Source organism: Pundamilia nyererei, unplaced genomic scaffold (genome assembly GCF_000239375.1).
Source record: "Pundamilia nyererei isolate P.nyererei 1_Seehausen unplaced genomic scaffold, PunNye1.0 scaffold00115, whole genome shotgun sequence".
In the NCBI taxonomy this organism is placed as follows: domain Eukaryota; kingdom Metazoa; phylum Chordata; class Actinopteri; order Cichliformes; family Cichlidae; genus Pundamilia; species Pundamilia nyererei.
Window position 1 is genome coordinate 1,805,209 of NW_005187516.1, and position 21,711 is coordinate 1,826,919.

A 21,711-nucleotide genomic window follows, 5' to 3' on the forward strand; every position below is an offset into this window, starting at 1 on the left:
AGGACAAGGCGGGGAGCAGCAGACATGCCCTTGGTCTTCACCTCTGGGAAATACTTGTACCGTGCGATCATCACACTGTACATGTTGGAGATAGCACCCCCTGTTAAGCACACCGCACACACATCAGTACCCTGGACAGCAGCACACAGTCTGTGCAGTGTACATCCACGTGGAATATTTGGACCAAAAGTCATACAGTAATATGAATATTGGCTATACATGGGTAGTGTGATTTACAGACCGACCTGGGGAAAAGAGCCCGTCACCCTCTCCGTTTGGCCAGCCAATCATCTCTCTCATTTTCTTCAGAGTCAGCTGTTCCATCAACACAAACACCGGGGCGATCTCATAGGTGAACCTGACAATCATAACACCGAGTAATGAATGCAGCACATCATTCAGAGACACTGAGCATTCTTATGCACTCGTAAGGCAGAGAGTCCACAGACTCCCCCAAAACACACACAGTGATATTCATTGTGTGTCTATATTATTCATTAGTCCTTCTATAATTCCATCTGCAGAGCACAAAAGTGGAGCTTGTGCTGACTGGGCTAATTAAAAAGTGGCCGATATGAGTCAACCAGCAAACATTCATATTCAAATGCCTCCTAAAATCACTCAGTGGTTTAATTAAAGCACACAAAGCTCTGATGGATATCTGTCAATGGTGCCGATCTCAGCGGCGACTCTGAATGGGGCTGATGTGATGGCTGAGAGAACTCGTGTGTGTGTGTGTGTGTGTGTGTGTGTGTGTGTGTGTGTGTGTGTGTGTGTGTGTGTGTGTGTGTGTGTGTGTGTGTGTGACAGAAGGACAGGGAGAGGGAGTGCTTTAAAGAGATAACAGCCAACAGAGATAACAGCCTCTGTTGGCCCCAGAATATAGAAAAAATGAGGGAGAGCCTAGGCCTATGAATTTCATTATTTCATTAAAAAGATGAAAGAGAAAAGATTCAAAAACAACAAAAAAAAGAAGTAATCTTCACACTCTTGAAATGAGCCAACGCTTTTAAAGCTTGATATGTGCCTGACCTCTCTGTCAGTTAATAAAAGATAAAACGACTGTTATCTCCAAGGACAGCCACCAACAAAACTCCTGGAGAAGCTAAAGTGGGTCAAATGTGTCACAGAAAGGAGGCCCGAGCTTTTGCTCTCTTTGCTAAGTGACATTTCACTGCTTCCCACACGCACCCTTAACGCTGATCCCTGTTTACCCCGCTTCTAATGAGGCCAGTTACACAACGCTCCTCCACCTCCAGCGCTGTAGCTTCACCCATCACCCAAATTAGAAGCAGCGTTATCTCCACGTTTCTTCGATTCCTCCCTGTCTTTTTCCCCTCCCCTCAAATAGCTATCTGCACAAGGGCTGAGGTTGTTTTTTGTAGTTTGGTAGAAAGGGGGAGGTATAAAGGCTGCGAGCAGAGTGAGATTTAGGGAAACAATGCAATGAAGAGAAGTGTGACAGAGGACAACAAAGGAAGATGAGGGGATGATGCAGGGTGCGCACAGAAAAGCACGCAGCAAAGCAACATCATGAAGCACGCACAACGCAGAGGCTGAGTGACAGAGAACAAAAACAAAGAGACAAAGAGAAATTGAAAAAAAAAACATGAAAGATGAAGAAAAATAACCAAGGAGGCATTTTTCTTGTGTAAATATTTCTGCTGATGATTTTTAGCTTTTGTAAATGCGCTGGACTACTCTATGACTTCTGGGCTGTGACTATGATTTGCTACACCCAAGGATAACACTTCACTTTTCAGTCCCTCACTGGCCTCATCTCACCAATTTAGTGTCCTTTGATATAGTGGAATTATGGTTTATATAAAGCAGACTTAATAACCTGGATGTCTCATATTCCTTTCTTCTCAAAACTCATCCCAGCCACAGGACAAAAAAAAGGTACAAAAAACCCCAGTGAACCTTTTTAAAATTCTCCTTCTCTCTGAGTCATTTCACGCTGTAATGGCAATAATGGTGATCATTATCACAATCAGAGCCAATCATTGGTCTTTTCAGGGTGAAAATTACCCCTCAGTCACCTGCCTGTCCCCAGGGACAGCCCCTAAATGCCCTTATTATCATCATCAAGGGCACTCAATGTGTGCGTGTAAGTGTGTTTATGGATGTGTTTGTGTGTGTGTGTGTTTGCGCGTGTGTCTGTATGTGACTAACCCTCTGACCCCCCATCACCACCACACACATTCCTCTCAGCCCCTCAAAGGACCACTGAGTCCGTCTGTACCCACGGGGACAATAGAGCCGGAATGAGCACTCCGTGGGGAGCTGCGGCAGCCAGTTTCCACAATGTAACAGGGTTTTCTGTGCAGCCGGAGGACATTGTGTTTCAGTGTGGGGCCCAGCTGGCCTATCTGCTAACACCAGCTCACAATGAGCCTGTAGTCAATGGACTGGAAACCCTAGCTGCTGTATCTGGGACAGCCAGAGCTGGTGTGTGTGCATGTGTGCGTGTGCCATTATGAAAGCGTGCACAAGCGTGTGTGGGAAGTCAATGGCCCCGTCTCTTGGGGCATTCTTCCAACCAGGAAATGAGATGGGAAAGTTTTTCTAAGAAGGTAGTTTCCTATGCTAATGTTTTAATAGAAATTGGACAAATTAGGTGTCACAGTTTTCTTCTAGCCTTTGCTTTACTGTCCTCAGAAGCAAGTTTGGACAATATTCTTTTAGGTCTAAAGTACATTGTCTTGTAATTAATGTTTATTCTGGGTGACCTTTTGTGCTGCACTCGTCCTGTTATTTTCTGCAGTTATGTGCCAACCCTTTCACCAAGTCAGACTTATGCAGGTGTGATTTTTGCACTTCACTGGGAGTTCAGTTTTCTCCTATCTATGAATGCGGCAAGTCTGAACTGAGACTGAAGTCACAATACAAACAATATCATAGTTTCATTGTGATTGCCATATGAAGCTGTTAATGACTAAAGAAACCCAGTCTGTAAGAAGCTGTAATGTTTAAAGGTTGTTTGGGTAATGGGTGAACTGTAAATATATACAGAAACCATGCAGTTTATATTTTCTTCATGATCTAATAATGACTACATGATCGAGCCTTAGCTTAAAACAATCCTCATTCTTTCGTTATTATCTCCTCTAAAGAAATAAAAAAAACCCTACATAAATAAAGCACTCCTACCAAAGCTCAGCTGTTTTTGACAGACCTTAACTGATTTGTGTCTCTCACTAATAAAACAGCTGCAGAATAAGTTGATTAGCTGATTGCCTCTTATTGTATTCTGTAACATTTCCCATTTCCAGCCTCCATTGTGCCATTTTGCAGCTTTTCTTTGTGTTATGTAACAATAGAATTTATTAGCCTTTGACTACTGACTGCTGGACAGACTAAACAGGTTATTTGATAATGACTGCTTTTGTTGTGGATAACTGGGGGTGTTTTTTCCACACACTTCTGATATTTCATACGTAAAAAGTTGAATCATTTCACTACGAATATTTTTGGAAGGTGAAATTATTAATATTTTAAACGTTGCTATTGATACACATCAAAATTTAGTGACATTGCTATAAATATTAGGCTGATTATTGCTCAGTAAAAAATGTGGATGAACTGACTGTGGATGTCTGTATGAACCTCTATGAGTGTGCTTGTGTTTTGCTATAATTTGTCACCTCACTCCAGCAATCGTGTCACAGAGTTGTGGCTTTTCGTTCACAGCATGTCTGCGTCAGGATCTGTGTGCTGAGAGCGTGTGCAACTGATGTGGGGTTCAGGCCTTCTCCACTCAAGCTGGGTGAACATGTAACTGTGACCTGAGATCAATATGCAATCTAACCACCCCCTGGGGCTTGGTGGTGTGTGATATACACACAGTATAGCACTGTGCCAGACTACCATCTGTCAATACAGGGGGAAAAAAACACAAACACTTTATATAATCGGCCTCCTTTGACCAGTGGTGGAGTGAGCCCAGAGGTACATCATAAGCACTTCCGCAATGCTAATATATGATGATGACTAGAGGCTATTTCCACTGGCCTACAAACAGGAAATATCAGTTGTCCCCCTGTGAATTGTATAGGTGTTTCCCTTCTATACATAAACTGTGTCAGGCACTCGGTACAGAGAGCGTACTGTGTGACTTACATGTTGGTGTTGGCGGTGGAGGTGAGCCACTCTCCAGCCAGACCAATAATGTCTAGGCCAGAAGATAACTGGTTAAAGAAGCGTGGGTGACCTAAAGGGAGAAAAAAAATAATACAAAATAAATATTAAAAAGTTCAATAATGGGTTTAAATTCAGTCATCATTCAGTTTTCATTTTGTATTTCCATGGCCAACCATAATAGCAAAGGGATCTGACAAAGCGCTGCTCAGTGGGCCATAACAGCTGTATGACAAGCATTTAGACTCTCACACACACACACACACACATATACACACAGTGACTGTGTGTAGACCTGGAGCCTGTATGCAGTCATGGATACATGTACACTGTGGTTATGGAGGTGCCTGCCTCACATAATAAACAGAGTAATAAAAAGAATTAACAATAAAAATGAAATAACAGCTGTGACAAAAGAAATGAAAGGTGTGTGGTTTCAGCACCGCCGACAGCTCCTCCAGCCCACAAACTAAAAAAACAGCCACAAAATGTTTTGAGAAGAAAGAGAGGGAGAGAAAAAAGTGCTACTGAGTTGTAGACACAGTCAGTGACTGCCTGATATATAAAACCCGAGGGACAGTTTGAGCGTTGTCGTTTTTAACAGCTTGAATCAGCCCGTGTTAGGATCCCCTCAGGCGACACATGCTTTAATAAGTCGGGGGGTGGAAGAAAGGGAGGATGTGAAGTGAATTACCAGGGGTACAATACATATGGCAGTCATCTAAATAGGCTGTGTACTCTGCGAGAAATGGCCCATTCTCTAATAGTTTGTGTCACATTCAAAATCCACACACTGAACATGTGTGGATATTAACAGAGATGTAATGTCCTGCTTTATTACTATAATGTGTGTGGCAGTAATAAGGTGCAGGACTACATCTCTCACTGCTGTTTGCTTTCAATGCAAAAAATTAAAAGTTAATTGCATCTTCGCCCACATCACACATACCAATCTCCTCTGCCATCAAAAATAACACACACCTCCATGTGAGTTACCCAAGCACATATACACACAAAAAAACAAACCAAACAACAAACAAATCTTTCCCTGTTGAGGTAGGTTAATGTTTCCTCCACGATGAAGGTCGTCCCAAAGCCCTTACCTGTGCGGACGCCATATTTGAGCGTGTCTCTGCAGTCCACCAGGATCTGCTCCAGGGACTCGGGCTGGTCTGACAGCTCCAGGTTGAAGCCCTCGATCCCATCCAGGAGCTGGTGAGGATGGTGGAAATCCAAAACCTTTGTAGACCGGTCGAAAGTCTTCTTGACATAGTTGGTAAGGATGTCAACCACCTCCAGCAAAAACTGCATGGTGGGCTCTTCTCCATTTTTAGCCGGCAGGAGGTCTAAAAGAGGCGTGGGAAAAGTAGGGGAAATGAAGCCATTTGTGATTCTGGGAGCTAATATCTGAGCACGTCAATGGATTAGCTTATCTTTTGTAAAGCTAATGCACTTTGTTTTTGAGTAAAATTCTAAAATTCTCTCCATTTTCCCCGCAGTTCCTCGGGCTACATTTCTGTGCTAGATCGAATAAAGACGGCTCCATAATTGGTCTTATAGGTTTTGGCTAGCAGGCTTTAAGTTGTGAAATAGCCATCAAAACACACAAAAGACATTTCTCAGCAGACATTTTAACAGGAAAGAGTAGGCAAACACTTATGTTTAAGATGACATCAAAATAAATTCTGTTCTTTGAAAGGAAAGTATTTTATATTTAATCTAAGAAAAAAATAGTGCTTTGTAATCTATTTATTCCGTCGCGTTGTCTTAATTTACTTTAAAAAAACTGATGCGGACATGAAAATAGCGCAAAATCACGCTTGCGCTAAATTAAGGTGTTAAAATCACTTTGTAAGTCACATTTCTGCCACCGGAATATCCAAGTATTTTAGTTCTGCAAGGCTTTTATAAAGCCTCGAGTTTAGCCTCCGAAAGCACGGTTTACATCACAATACATACATGAATAACCCAACCACAGTTTGGCCTCTCGTTCGTTCTGTTGATATTGGCCTAATATTTAATTTTCCTGTAAAGCTCACTGTCATTATCAAGCAAAAAGAGGACAAACGCAGAGATGGCAGACAGACAAGTGAAGACGCTCTTCTCTGTTTTATGTCAAGAAAGCGATGTTTAAAACGCCCGAGTTATAATAATAACAATAATAATGTTGGTGTTTTTTAAAGAAGATCTGGGATAGCGGAAGTGTGGTTTCCTCACCTCTCGCGAACAGGTTGGAGAAGTCGGTCTCGGTACGGCGGAAGCGCGCGTCCCTGTCGCTGTTATCGCACGAGAGCAAGTTCTTCTGGCCCGCGAGCCTCCCCTTCTCCTCCAGGCTGTTGTTCTTCTGCAGGAACCCTAAGGTGTTGCACGGCGAAGAGAAGGAGTTATCACCAAACATCTCCATCCCACTCATAAAAAAATAAAAAAACAAAGAGAAAAGAAAAAGAAAAACGGCGAAATTAAAATATAACAGAAAATAAATAAATAAAAAAAAAGCAAGAAAGAAAATTGAGATTTTTGTGAAAATTTTTAATCAGCCCATAAACAGCCGGAATACTTCAATCTGAAAAGCTTCTCTGCTGGAGGCCAAATTTATATAAGCTAAGTAGGAAAAGGAAGCACCCGTGGGTGCCCGCCTTATCCCGTGACATCACAGCCTCACCCCGTCAGGAAACGCCCAGCCAGCTTGCCCCTCCCCTATAGGCGCAGACTGATTGCCTCGGTGCTCAGGACAGGCTGCCACACACAGCCAATAAATATACACCCTCCGAAGAGGGGTTAATGAAGGATGCAAAGTGCCCTGAAGCAGCGTGTCTCTACAGGGCCACCGTTAGATTTTATAAGCTTTTCGCATATATGTGCAGAATAATGCGTGGGCCTAATTGCGCGTCAAAAACACGGGGAAGCCACACGCTCTTTGTCGCTTAAATTAAAAAAATATTTTCAGTGAAAATGTTCATTGCTCATTAATAAAGCGTATGAATAATTAGTGGCCACTGCGCGGGGTTAAAACGTCATTTAACTAATGAAAATCCGATGATCACTTACTAAAAAACCAAAAACAAACAAAACAATGTCAGACTTTCTCAGACTTGTGCTGCAGTAAAGCGGTCAATAATGCGCCTTTTGAATGGGTAGAGCTTTACGCGACACTGAATTCAACTTGCGTGACTGCAAATAAATAAACATCTACACTTTCCATCGTGTGAGCCTCTGAAAGAAGCAGATTCCTTTAAGTGATGGAGAAAATAAACGTCACATCCACCCCCTCCACTGTAACAAAAAAGAAAATAGAAAAAAAAGGGGGGGGGGGGCTATTAGAGACACTGACAGTAAGCCTGAGAAAAGTGACTCAAGAAATAACCGGATGTGATAGGAAAAGCAAATCGTTACGAGTTATTTTAAGGCACGTTCTGCTTTCTGTTTCCAGGCTTGCCCCGGAGATCTTTCTATTGGTGCTGAAATGGGAAAGACAGGGGAGGGTGCAAGGAGGGGCGGGGGGCCTGATCCGGGGCTCTCCTCAGCAGACCTACAGGCTAATGTCCAGTGACCTTTGGAAGATGGAAACGCACACTGACAGTGTGGAGGACCGCCCCGCTCTATCAACCTGTAATGTGGCCTATATTTCTGAGGGCCTCGAAATGAGTAAGATCATAATAAATCGTAAAAGAAAATGTGAACCGGTCAGAAGGAAAAAAAAGGAAGGAAAGCAGTCATAACGGAATTCAATATCGAGAGCCATGGTATGTCAAAAAATCTTTAAAAAAATGTATTTCTTTATTTCATTTTCTTAAATAACATCTTCAAGATTAAACCATTTTTTTCGTGGCGAAACAAAACTTACCGCAAATCTTCATCCCCAGTTTCCTTGTGCATCCGTGCATCCACGCGTATTCGTTGGCTAAAACAAAATGAACGTTTGAGTTTCTGAGCGTGGAGACCGCGAGCAAATGTGGTGAGGCGGGTGATGGAGCACAGCGTGCACATGGAACAAAAAATAAATAAATGGAAGCGTGAAGGAGCGACTCTTGGCCAGGTGTGCGACTGTGGGGTGTTTGGGTATATTCATATTTTCTGTAAAGAATTGCACGGACTGTTTTGCTTTGTTGAACTCGGATTTAGCCTCCTTACACCCCCTCTGATCACAAGAGAGGGGGGGGGGATGAGTCTGCTAACACTTCCGATTTGAGTTCAATCAATAGGGACCGACAGTGACCCGCACGGCAAATCCACGCCGGCTCACACACCCAGCCAAAGGGCGGACTGGAATTAACACCCGTGAAATGAGCTCACGGAGGAGGGCAGAAATTAATTGAGTGGATCGCAGTATGTGAGTGGAGCGAGCTGGTAATGTCTCTGGTCTGGAAGTATACAGTAGGCGCTTGAAGCACAAACTTGGAGCGTAGTGCGTCGACGTACACACACACACACACACACACACACGCCCATGCATATACACTTAGTGCCACACACATGCACACACAAACCGGAGCGTGGACACGCGTGAGCTGAGATGGAGAAGAAAGCCTCAGGGAACAAGATGCAGAGCGCTCGGCGCAAAAAGTGAGAAGCGACGAGGCGAATGTACCTGATGTAGAACTTGCGAAAACAAAAAAACAAGCATTTAAATTTACTGAAGCAATCTCATTCCGACAAAAAACAGCCCTAGGTGCGGAGGCCGAGGCATAAAAACACACATACACGGACACACACACAGACGCGCGCGCACGCAAAGCCGCCAGGCGTGAGATGGAGCGTGGCAGAGAGATAATGGCAACATCCAGCAGCAGCAGTACGCGAGCAAACAGACAAAACAAACATCCTAGTTTAAAAGGACATTTTCTTGGTTTAAATTTCCATGAAAGAAAAAGTCTGAATATTTTTTTATATGTTTATTGGCACTCAAGGGCCACAAATAAAAGATTTCGAAATTTTGTATCCGGTAACGAGGAAGGGAAAATAAAGCATGTATTTGCACACCGGACAAAAGGAGCTGCAGGCTATCCCTGTAACGTTTTTCTGAAAAAACAAAACAAAACAAAAACTGCAATTATTTCCCTGCTTTGGACTGCAGATGGCTGCTCAAGTGTGCTCTAATGGAGTCAATTTTGTGTATGCGACAAAGGCTCGACGTGATTAATTAACCCACAGGTTAATGCACAGGTTTAGATTTTTCTTTTTCTTTTTAAAAAAGGAAGCGAATAAAAAGCATGCCTAAACTATGAGAATTATTACAGACAATTCTTATATCAAATTTTTTTGCTTTATCAAGACGAAAGGTGCACAGGATCAAATCTTCAAATCTTCATGTTTTTAATTTTGGGTTGAAACTCATATTTTGAATAGAACACGTTCAGGAAAAACGCTCCGAGATCGTTAGAAATGCCAGCGCTTTAATGGCGCATTATTTCTGCCAGGTCCGCCGCTCGGCGCGCACCGCTGGTCCGCCAGACAGCGACAGGCAGCTGTGATGGCTCTGTTTTTAACCGGAATGATTAACGACGGAGCCCACACAGCAAATGGCCCGGGCTACACTCTCCTTTATCAGACAGGGAAGGAGGGGAGAGAGACAGAGAGGGAGAGAGAGAAGCAGACAGAGGCGCGTGGAGGGTGAACCTGGGTTTAAACCGCTGTGCTGGCGATAGATCGCGCTGCAAAAGTGTCTTTGAGCAAGGCACCGAGTGGCTTTCACCACAGCCCGAGCGCTCTGAAGACTGAAAACCATAAACACAATTTAGCCTCGGGGAGCCGAAGCCAAAGTGTTGTTAACAGGGAGAGGAGTGTGGGGACCTACTTGTGGTCGGAGGTCTTAAATTAGCTGAGTTGGGGTCTTGTTCCCCGCCGGCGGCTCTCGGCTCAGACGTAGCCATCAGTCCTGTGTTACTTTGGTTTCCGGGTGCGGGAATTATTCAGCTGTAAACAAAACGACTCAGTGTTAGGGGAGACTGCGTGTCGGATTTCCGATAACTGCGTGCAGTTTAAACGGCAGGCCGAGATTTTGATCAGAAAACGCACGGATTTTGCTCCGTGCGTCACCAGGAGCGCTTCATTCTCCCTTAAACGGCTGAAGCCGCGCAATTTGGAGTGAGTTGCGCACAATGCGCAACCAAGACGCACATCGCAATACTTTGGGGGATAAAATGGCTGCATGGGTATAGGTTTTATTTAGAGACACTCTTCGGATTGTGTTGCTTTCAGTCAGCTGTTAACTAACCCAGCGCTGCTGCATGACACAGGTTTACAGATGGGCCACAGATTTACAGATTTGTTTTTTGTTTTTAAGTTGGGAACTAGCAAAAGAAACATGGCTCGTTCTTGCAGTAAGTTCTTGTGGATCGTTAAAACCAAATCATCGTTTAATTTAAAAAGAAAAAAAATGTTGTTTTTTTTTTTAATAACAGATGACATTTTAAACGACCAAAACCAAAATATTAAAGAAAGAACAGGTAAGGCCCGCGTTTCCCATCGTATAAAATCATCGAGATGATCAGAAAATCAGAATAAAACGAATGCATTAAAATGATACTTCACAGGCAGCAAATATTGATAAAATGAGGTGACAGTGTCCACATAAATAACCGTTCCCCATTCATGTGTTGACTCAGTAATCGACATTTCAATTAAGATATGCTTTGAACACCAACCTTACTACAATGTCATCACGAGACAGAGAGGCAGCGAGAGAGGGAGAGAGAGAGAGAGAGGCTGAACAACTAATAAATTCGTTTTGTCTCCCGTCTGGGAATGATTTATGTGAGAATTCTATTATTATTATTATTATTATTGTTTAATTTATGCTCTGATATTTTGTCCTCCAAAGCTGATCGCACGATATCAGCGGCTGAAAAGTGGAGTGGTTTAAGCATCTTCCCCCCTCTGAAGAAACAGACACGAAGGGTGCAGCTGGAGAAGAAAAGAAGGGATCTTACCGGCTCACGGGGCGCACAGGTTGTCGAGTCCAGACAAAGTACAACTTAAATGTTACAACTGCCACCCGAAGGCGCGACAAGAAACAGTCCAGTGGTGGCGATGGCGGAATATCAACAGAGCGCACTGATAAAATCCCATCCGGCGGCGCGCAAGTGACCCTTTCTCACTCAAGAATATTTTTATTCGTTATTTATATCTGAGGATCCGGCTGCCCATTGGTCTCTTCACGCAGGCATGAGTCACAGCCTTGCCTCCCACCCTGACGGCTAATGAAGCTTCCCTGAGTGCTACTGACAGCTACAATCCACTTTAAGGAACCAAACAAGCAAAAGGAAAAATACCGATGACGTTTACCCGCCCCTGTGTGCGTATATGTGTGTGTGGGCGAGCTCTTGTGTCTCCAGGTGTGGGTGGGTGTCACAGGGATGAGGGTGGAGACTTGAATGTAAATTTGGTTACATAGAAATTGACCTTGGAATGAAACTGCACAGCTGGGCTTTTAAATACCAACAGATACATATTCAGGACATCCGGTCCATCTCCTCATATCTGTTGATTGATTGGGTTTTGGGGACCTGTGGAAGCTGTTAGGTCATTTATTCCAGAATGGACACACGCATTATAAAGCGAGCAGGACAAGCCATCCAGGAGCCATCCATCCATGCAAGCACTGTCTGTAATATTCACCTTCATGAGATGAAAACATTGCCTACATCATAATTTCTGACCTACTCACTGCTTTAACCTCGCCACGGACAATAACGCCGAGACTTCAAAGCATGGCGGGCGCTGGCTTAGTGTCCTTTCTGTCATCCTCACGCCTGCCTCTGGATCCAGTGCACAGACAGGGACCAGCCATTATGTTCATTCAGCCGCTGCAATTTATTCAGCCTTTATCAGGAGCCAATCATATCTTTCTACACTCACAAGTGACATGTGGAGATGCATAAAGATAAACTCAGACTGATGGCATTCAACAAGGAGGCTTAGCTGCTGGGATTTACATCTGCACTAAAACAGGGCACATAAAAGGTCTTCACTGCTTATGAGTTTACATAGGCTAACATTTTATTTGTGCTAATTTAATTGCCGCCATAACAAAAGACTGGAGAGTGGACCAGATGGACTCCAGAATCAGTTCTTTTGTTTGGGTCACGTTACAGCTCTCATCCACAGTGAAAACTGAAAAACAAAACAAGTAAGAAATCATGACTTTGGTCTCTCTTGTTTCATGCACAAATTAGTGAAATTTACATACTCCTTATACCACATCTTTTCCCTGTCATGCAGCATCGCTTATCATCTTCACAGAGAGAGAGCTGATGTTTAAAGAATCCTGAAATCAAAGCCATGGGAGGATTCAGCAAACATGGTGGCAGACGTGCAAACTTCCAGGGGAAAGTGTTTTTTTGTTGAATTTCATGCAATCTGAATGATGATACATAAATATGTTTTTGTATGTCCCAGTGACAGTTTAGATAATGTTTTAACATAACTGCTAGAGTCAGCATCAAAGGGTTGGCCAAGTTGGCTGCAGAGTGTCCAGATTGCTGCTAGGAGACCAATAGTTGGAGACTGCTGATGACACTTTAAGTGATGATCAAACATAACCGCTTAGAAGATTTTTGACTTTTAAATATCTGTTATTATAACAAGAATGAGGAACACGAATGCAGCATTTACATATCATCAGATCTATAGGCCAAAACTCCTCAGCTGCTTCTTTGTGTTGAGCAGTTAGCTGCTAACTGTATGTGCTGTGTGTTCCTAGTGTTCAGTTTTAGCATGTCTGGTCATAAAACTGCAGGGTTGTATTTTCCAATGCATTTTTAGCATCAGTTCAAACACGTTAAGGTATTTTACATTTAATCACATAATGATTCTCAAAATGGATATGACTCTGATCGAGTGGATTCATTTACAGTCTCTTCTGCAGGTCAACGTGCAAATGTTTATCGGATTTATCAGGAAGCGTGTGTGTGGTTTGTCCGTATATTTTCATGGCTGATCTATCAGCGATTTATCAGTTCACATTTTCAGGAAATGAGGGCATCCGCTCAGTCCACATGAGCTCCTTTAATTCCAGGTGAAAATATGAGAAAATATGTAACTGTCACTGTGTCTACACTGAAAAGACAGCAACTGTGGGCAGCAGCAGTGTGCCTTAAAATAAACACAATATATGTACGGTAACATAGTCCCTGCTAGACAGGTCGTACAGCTTTAATAAGGGTAAATATGAGCAGGAGGGCATGGCTTGTGTTTGTAAACATGGTTTTCCTTTTCATAATCATCACCATGATCATCATCATCTGAGGCTGATGAAGAGGAGCAAGATGAGCTATGAGAGGGGTCCTCATCACTTCCAGAATCAATGTCATCATCATCACTTTCTTCCTCGTTGCTTTTCTCTGCGTGTTGCTCTGATGGAAAAATCAAACAACACCTTCGATGTTTAGTCTGTAACATGCAGCCTAAAGTGTTTGTACAAAGACAACTGTCACCTTCCAGCAGCTTCTTCTGGATCAATGGGAGGAACTCTGAGGCCTCAGGATTGTCTGGCTCGTAGATGAGAACTGGAGCGAGGAGAGAAGAGGCAGCATTGACTAACTTGATGGTTCACTGACTTATTCATTGACCGACAGATAGATGTATAGCAGACAGGCGCAGGATACGTACTCATGTGACAGAGTTTAACAGCCAGCTGGAAGTATTTGTCCTTCAGAGCTCCGAGGAACTGAAAGTTAACATTTTCACTTTAAAGTTAAGCAAAAACATTTCAGACACGCAAAGAAAAAAGCACTCTGTGGACAGAGCATGAAGTGTGGACAAGCTGGACCAGTTGCATTGCTATACCTTCATTAAAAGCTCCACTGGAGCCTTAAGGTCTTCACACTTCACATTCACGTTCTCAGTCTGTTCTTTGTCCTCTTTAGCTTTATACACGAGGAGAGGTTCGGCTGGTGCGTGAGCATTTGTTGGTCCCCCTGACAATCATCACCATAATCACTTTTTAATGTTATTTCTTTTGCCTTCGTGCTTTGCATTTAATCCTGTACCCACCTGTTCCTTTCGAGCCTGAGGACTTTAACATCTCAGTGCCTTTCATTTCCAGCTGCTCCACAGGTGCTCAGCCAATCCTAAAATCACAGGTGATCTGTGTCAGAACTGTATCAGAGGCGTATCTCATTGGTCTGATCACTGGCTGGAAGAATTTCGATACTGTGTGGCTCTAGAGGTGGGCCACACACAAACTCAAAGAGCAGCTCAACATTATAAAACAATATGAATGCAGAGGACAAGTCTAAATAAAAACCAAATGCTGTCCAGAATAAAGGGCAACATTTACATATAGATGCTCAGGGGGTCTTTGTTGGTACTTGTTCGCGTACTGTAGGACAGACTTTGAAAGCAACAGCTTTCAAAGTCTGTCATCTTCACCGGGTGTAAATTCCCTTCACCACATCCCATAGTTGCAGTCTAATCACTTATTTCATGTGTACTCTAACTGAGAGCAGAAACACCTCTTATCCTGTTCAACTTTACATAAATGAATAATAATGTTTGTTTTTTGTTGCCCAAAACAGGACATATATAGCAGCCTTTGAGAGTCTTGCTGCTCATGGTCTTCTTATAATAACTACCAGATGAGCGTTTTAATGTGATTACTCAGGAACTACCGTTTTTGTCATCTCACAAAATCAAAAAATGAAATACTGATGACAAGCAGAGGAACACGTGAAGCTAACGTTGTCATTAAAATCTTTTCACCATCCGGTTTGCAAGTTGCTTTAGCAGAAAGCAACATCCAGGTGAAGACACAACAAAAATACTAATTATAATTATTATACATCTTCTTAATAGGATGTGTAGGGCAGTGAAAAGACAAACCTGAAAAATGTGTGACCCACTTAGAGCAACGAGTGTCCTGCCCAACAACTGCATAGAATGAGCAGCCTGTGAACAACAGGCCTTCAATTCACAGAAACAGCAAACCTGTAGCTAGTAGAAGCAGACCGTCACGGACACCTGCTGTTGCACAAGATGTTTATCTGCTTTAAGTCTGAGGTCCTGTTCTGTGAATTTCTGACTGTTTCTTGCAGTGGAAGTTGACGGTTGTTACTTTAGCTGTCGGAGAAGGAGGTAAACAGCCGTTACTAAGCAACGGCGTAACGCCCACTCGCTGTGGCCTTCATTGTTGCCGGAAATTTGGACATTATATCAGAGACATGCCAAGCAGTTAATGATGATTTGAAATCTATGGAATGAATGAATGAATGGCACTCCAGCAAAGATCTATTAAAAATTCTCTAACATTTAGATGCGTGTTATTTATTCTATTTTGTATAGTTCTTTATTCTAATGTATATAGTATTTTATTCTGTATCTTATCTTATCTTATCTTATCTTATCTTATCTTATCTTATCTTATCTTATCTTATCTTATCTTATCTTATCTTATGGAAGCAATGGTCCTGGGAATTTTTTTGTTTTTTAAAGCAGAAATGAGTGCCCATCACGGTGGTTAGAACTGCTGCCGCACAGCAAGAAGGTCCTGAGTTCAATTCTATCATCAAGCCGGGGTCTTTCTGTGTGGAGTTTGCATGTTCTCCCCGTGTTTGCGTGGGTTTTCTCCGGGTACTCCGGCTTCCTCCCACCGTCCAAAGACATGCAGCTTGTGGGGTTAGGTTAATTGGATAATCCAAATTGCCCATGAGTGTGAATGGTTGTCTGTCCCTGTGTGTTGGCCCTGCGACAGACTGGCGACCTGTCCAGGGTGTACCCTGCCTCTCGCCCTAATACAGCTGAGATAGGCTCCAGTGCCCCCCGCGACCCTGAAAAGGAAAAGCGGAAGCGAATGGATGGATGGATGAGTGCCCATAGGTGTTTCATGGTGACTGCTGTCTTGCGAGACTGCTTTGGGGGGAGATGCAGTATATGAAAATATATAAGTTGAACAATAATAATAATAGTGTCTCTTTTTTCTCAGTGAATATAATTTTTAAATATGGGTTTGTAACACTAACAAATCATTTCATGTAAATATTCTTAGCTCACAGACTGCACACACAAATAGTTACATTCCCGAGTGTCTCATTTTTTAGTTGTTACACGTTGTTGTTACCCTTCTGTCTTTTCCCTTACATTAATAAAAAGATTTACGCAGTAAATGAAGTTCTACAAATTCAACACGATAAAAAAATGAAACACTTGATACTCCGAACAGGTGATTACACACCCTTATGTGTCGACCCCAGTACTCAGCTCACATCCACAGTGGACAATCTGGTGCATCCCATTATTTTTAAGGGAGCCCAGAGTATGAAGACCGAGCCAACTTATGACTATTATCATAGTTGTTTTGCATATCAGAGAATTTGCTTAATTTCAGTGTATGGAGTCATTAATTCAGTTTAATGTTTTATACTGGTTCATCCAATGCTTGCATGCTATATTCCTATAAAGATTTTCTGCTATTATACCCTCAACTTTACAATTTTGCAAACGTGTAAAACACTAAGAATGCATTTGCATGTTTACAGTTTCTGAGCTCATATATTCAAGGGTTTGAAGGGTTCTCTCACAGCCCTTGAGAGACTGCCTCAGTCCACCCTCCATGTCAGCCATATTTCATTCAATAAGTAGCTGTAACCGCCACATTAACTGTGCACACATCGAAAGAGCTGCCCTCTGTCATGAATGTGTGTGTCGGGGAGTGTGTTAGAAAATGTGAAGATGCAACAAGGTATTGTGTGTGTGTGTTTAATAGATTGAGGTCTCCTCTGCTCTTGGCTCCATTGTTTCACGGTTGTCTTAAAATCTCAGCGAGATATGGACTGTCACACTGACAGGCTCCAGACTCAGACATCCCAGAGAGCCTAAATTAGCACATGATTGGCAGGACTGTTCATTTTCTCCTAGAGTCTGAAGTGCTGTTTAGAGAAGGTGAGGTTAGCTTGGAGTGTTAAATGTGTATTTTGCTCTTCATCTCCTACACACACTCACTTGGTCTCATACACACACATAAAACCACATATCAATTAGGCAGGGTCATGAAGTTTCTTACACCGAGCACTCCCTTGGGGCCGTCTTGTGCACGCTGACATGCCATTGAAGCATGTGCATATGTGCTTTCAGTGTAGACTTTGTGGGCTTTTATTAACCCGCTCAGGCTCAAATTAAGTTTTTGTTGCTAATGCACAAAATAATACCTGCAGTGGTACTTCTGAGTAAAAAAAACCTCATAAAATATGTATGTGGGGTAATCAGGTTGTTAGCTTTTAACTGTTGCAAATCTGCAACGCCTGCCTTGAGAGGGTTAGAGTGGAGAGTAGGAATCCAGGAATCTTGCAGGCAGGATTCCGTGTTAGGACCAGTTCTTATGGTATTATAGTATACTTCCCTTAGGCAGTATCATTAGCACAGTATACATTTTCACTGCTATGCAGAAGATACTTTATCTATCCATGCAGCCAGATAACACACAGTTAGTTAAATGCAGGAATGTCTTAAAGACACAAAGACCTGGATGACCTCTAATTTTCTGCTTTACAATTCAAATCTTGGAGACATCGTCTGTAACCCGAGACTTCTGAATGGCATGACTGTGGAGCCTTTTCAACCAGGATATGACTTTAAAGAAACATGTAGGATTCTTTCTTGCATTTGCACAATATCTCTAAAATGACAAACATCCAGTGTCAGAGTGATGCTGAAAAATGAGTTTATACATGTATTATCTCTTGGCTGGGCTATTAAATATGATTACATAATTAGATAATTATTTTCTAATTATATTGAAACTCTCTGAAAAGACTTCGGTTGATCCAAAATGCTGCAGTGAGAGCACTGACAAGGACCATGAAGAGAAAGCATTTTTCTGCCATGTTGGCTTTTCTTCATTACATAGATTCAAGGGTTTGAAGGGTTAAATCCAAAATCAAATTTAAACTCCTTCGCCTCACATACAAGGTCCTGAATAATCAGGCCCCATCTTATCTTAAATATCACACAGTATGTAATCACCCACATGAAACACTTCGCTCTCAGACGAAGGCCTACTGGGATGTTTACAAGTAGAATGGGAGGCAAAGCCTTCAGATTTCTGGCTCCTCTTTGTGGAACCAGCTCCCGGTTTGGAGTCGGGATGCAGACACCCTCTCTACTTTTAAGGATTAGGCTCAAAGCTTTTTTTCCTTGATAACTCTTATAGTTATAGTGGATCAGGTGAATCCTCCTTTAGTTATGCTGTAATAGACTCAGACTCAGAGCTTCCCATGATGCACCGAGTGTTTTTTCTTCACTCACCTCTTTTTCACTCACTTATGTTCATAAACCAATCTTAAATTAATCATTTGTAATTTTGACTTTATACTCTGACTCTCTCCCACATGTGTTTTTTGCCCTGTCTCCCTCCCCTCACCCCCAACCGGTTGTAGCCAATGGCTACATGAGTCTGGTTCTTCTGCACATGTCCTCCCCCTAAAAGGTGTTTACCTTCCCACTGTTGCAAAGTCCTTACTCAAAGGGGTTGTGCAGTTGTTGGGATTTTTAACAATTGCACAACCTGTAGGGTTTGTACCTTAGAATATAAAAGTTGACTTGGCACTATAACTGGATTGAATTGAATTGCACTGAACTGAATTCAACAGTGGAAGAAACAAACCTCTGTAGAGCCTACAACGTAACTTTTGTTAAGTCGTCGACATCATTGCTGGCTTTTTTGTGCTGGTGCATGATGTGTTAATTACCGTGTTGTCGCGTCCCAATGTTTTACATGTGATGACAGGACTTTTTCCCCTGCTGGGTTCCCACACTTGTTGTTTTCAGTTTAGTACCATAAATCCTGAGTTATGGGTAAGTCCAAAATCGCCCGTAGACATAAAGATCACAGGAGCGTGTTCAAAGACTACAGGCCCCAAGAACTCCCGTTTACTTAGCAGTGTTACTTTAAATGTGTGTCTGTACAGTTTTGGGCTCTATGCATTCCCCCTTCCCCACACCTCAGCTCTGAGTGGGGAAATTTTTTTTTTATAACTCATCCATATTGAAAATTTGTTTTGTGGCCATGGTGATTGAGAGACATCATAATAAGAGTCTGCTAAGCCTCATTCACTTTAGTAGTCATTAAACTGGACCTCTTCACAGTGTTTGTAGGAGTTTGTTGTGTTTTCCAACTCTGCTGGAGTTGTTTTAATGGATTGTGTGACCAATATTACAAATTGCTGTGGGCTACAGCCCATCCAAGAGACTTGTGCTTCCGTTTTGGTGAGTGACATTCTGTTTATTTATCACTCGGCTACTTTGCACTAATTGCCTTAAATGCGGGCCTGTGCATTGTACTTTTACTGTTTATGAACATGGCTTGCTAACAAAGCTAGCTAGCTGATCAATTAGCGCGTCACCCTTTTATCCATACAAGCTAACTTCTGGCTTCAAAAAAAAAAAAAAAAAAAAAAGAACATGGTGGCTACCAAAATGCTAATGCTGAGCCAGTGGCTGAGGGTTTACACAGTCTGTGGTAAAAACAAAATCTACACATATTGTCGACCCGAACAGTACAGAAATGCTTACTGCACCCCTCGACAAGGGTCAAGGCTTTGAGATTTTCCTGTAATTTGTCATTAGCAGATAGACGCATACTCAATTTGGGCTGAAATGTGTGCAAAATGCTATATATTTTAAGCCTGATGATTTTCCCATTTAATATGGGACAGCCTCTGTTATTCCAATGTAAATTAAAGATCCAATAGAATCCAAAGACTTCACATACATTGAGCTCAGAAGAAATATTTGGAGTATTTTGGAGTTGGAGTTTCTCTGTGTCAAATGACAAAGGCTGAACTCCAGCTACTAATGCTCGTTTGAACGTGCACCGCTTCAACCCTTCTTACCCAATAACAGATGGAGACAGAAACTAAATGCACACCCCAAAACACACCAGCACCACAAACCCATCAGGCACACCTGCCATGGAAGCTTGATGGGAAAATATATTCCACACAGACGACATGATAACAGAATCATTTCACACTTCAGTGATCACCTGCACATTCTCATTGCGCGCATGAGTATGAGTGTGTGTGTGAAAGAGAGCGCAGGCGAGGGTTTTCAGTAGGGTCCAGCCTGGTTGTATTCGGTGCATGCGCCTTGACAGACTCCCTGCTCCTCCCAAATTTCCATATGATGAGGTTGTCGTGACAGTGAAAGAATACACAGCTCGATTCCTCCAGGACATCACGATGTGTAATGTGGAGCATGTATTTGTGTGATGGAACACGCAGTCCCCGCTGTAGCTTTATTAACAGAGATTAGCATTAACAAAACAAAGCAACATCATGCCGTCATAAACATTCTCTCTGCGGTGTGGGTTTGCATGTATATGTGCCACACTCACGCGCATGTCCTCGTGTTTAAGAAGCATCTGCGCAGGTCTGTCAGTGTGATGTGGCGTGTGACGATCCACCATCAAGTCTCACGGCCTCGAGCAGACTGAAGGCTAATAATAAATGCAAATTACAATCACAGGAGCAGCTCGGAGCTGGAGAGGATAATTGCTCCATTATGGCGCTGTGCGTCTGAGGATGTGTGTGTGTCGGAGGGACAGAGGGGGAGCCACCAAATACCAGTTGTGACATCACAACATAACTACATAACAGGACAAGTGAGGTGATACAAGTATTGATTTATTTGCTGGGAAAAAAACATCCACTTTTCCAGTGAGAGTGCCAAGTCAGGCTAATTAAAGTGTGATATAATCACAAATCAACATAAAGAAAGAAAGATCCAGATCACACGCAAGTCCTGTTTAGCACATGAAGCTAAAAATAGTTTGTTACTGCATGTGCATTTCTCGGTTACAATAGATGCAATGATCAGGAACAACATTATGACCACTGACAAGTTAAGTGAATGACACTCATTATCTCCTCATCGTGGCAGCTGTTAGTGGGTGGGATATATTAAGAAGCAAGTGAATATTTTGTCTTTTGAAAGCTGATGTGTTAGAAGCGTAAGGATCTGTCTGCAGGGGTCAGTATCTATGAAAAGCAAGTCAGAGGAAGGAACCGTGGTGAAACAGGGTCATTATTGGCCAAGACTCATTGATGCATGTGGGGACCGAATGCTGGCCTGTGTTGTCCAATCTAACAGACGAGCTACTGTATCACTGCATACTGATTTAATTTTGCTTGTACATCCTGTGCAAGGTGTGTGTGTCCCTTACCTGGAGAACACCTGGCACCAGGATGCACTATGGGAAGAAGGCAAGCCAGCAGACACAGTATGATGGTTTGGGCAATGTTCTGCTGGGAAACCTTGAGTCCTGCCATCCATGGGGATGTTTCTTTGACATGTACCACCTACCTAAGCATTGTTGGAGACCATGTGCACCCTTTCGTGGAAACAGTATTCCCTGATGGCTGTGGCTAAAAGCAAAAAAGGTTCAGGAATGGTTTGAGGAGCACAACAAGTTTGAGGTGTTGACTTGGCCTCTGATCCATGGAGGCTACACCTCACAACTTACAGGGCTTAAAGCAGCGGTCCCCAACCCCCGGGTTTCGGACCGGTACCGGTCCGTGAGTCGTTTGGTACCGGGCCACGAGAGTTGAGGCTCAGGTGTGAAATGTATGGTTTTCAGGG

At 42.7% G+C, this 21,711-nt stretch overlaps 2 protein-coding genes across 5 annotated transcripts in view; both read right to left on the minus strand.

Annotated features, from left to right (window-relative positions):
• Window positions 1-11,407, minus strand: part of LOC102197981 (glutamate decarboxylase 1-like) — a 14,576-nt gene extending 3,169 nt beyond the window's left edge. The window contains exons 1-8 of the mRNA XM_013913122.1: window positions 11,070-11,407; window positions 9,935-10,053; window positions 7,985-8,041; window positions 6,358-6,495; window positions 5,244-5,486; window positions 4,123-4,213; window positions 246-358; window positions 1-100 (exon numbers count right to left, since the gene is read on the minus strand). The exon at window positions 1-100 is cut by the window's left edge and continues 14 nt beyond it. Coding sequence (XP_013768576.1) covers window positions 1-100; window positions 246-358; window positions 4,123-4,213; window positions 5,244-5,486; window positions 6,358-6,495; window positions 7,985-8,041; window positions 9,935-10,010 — 818 coding nt within the window. The 5' untranslated portion in view covers window positions 10,011-10,053; window positions 11,070-11,407. The remainder of the gene's footprint in view (window positions 101-245; window positions 359-4,122; window positions 4,214-5,243; window positions 5,487-6,357; window positions 6,496-7,984; window positions 8,042-9,934; window positions 10,054-11,069) is intronic.
• A 709-nt stretch (window positions 11,408-12,116) lies between these two features.
• Window positions 12,117-15,251, minus strand: erich2 (glutamate-rich 2). Of its 4 annotated transcripts, none has more exons than XM_005741996.2 (7): window positions 14,962-15,251; window positions 14,134-14,210; window positions 13,927-14,030; window positions 13,750-13,807; window positions 13,575-13,646; window positions 13,368-13,493; window positions 12,117-12,252 (listed from the first exon to the last, which is right to left on the minus strand). In XM_005741996.2, the coding sequence occupies exons 2-7, from the start codon at window positions 14,177-14,179 to the stop codon at window positions 12,131-12,133; spliced, it is 528 nt and encodes a 175-aa protein (XP_005742053.1). In that variant the 5' UTR covers window positions 14,180-14,210; window positions 14,962-15,251; the 3' UTR covers window positions 12,117-12,130. The 4 variants fall into 4 exon arrangements, with proteins under 4 accessions (XP_005742053.1, XP_013768569.1, XP_013768568.1 ...); XM_013913115.1 differs by having other exon boundaries at window positions 13,927-14,057; window positions 15,067-15,248; XM_013913114.1 differs by having other exon boundaries at window positions 13,927-14,057; window positions 14,962-15,248.
• Between the last annotated feature and the right edge of the window lie 6,460 nt (window positions 15,252-21,711).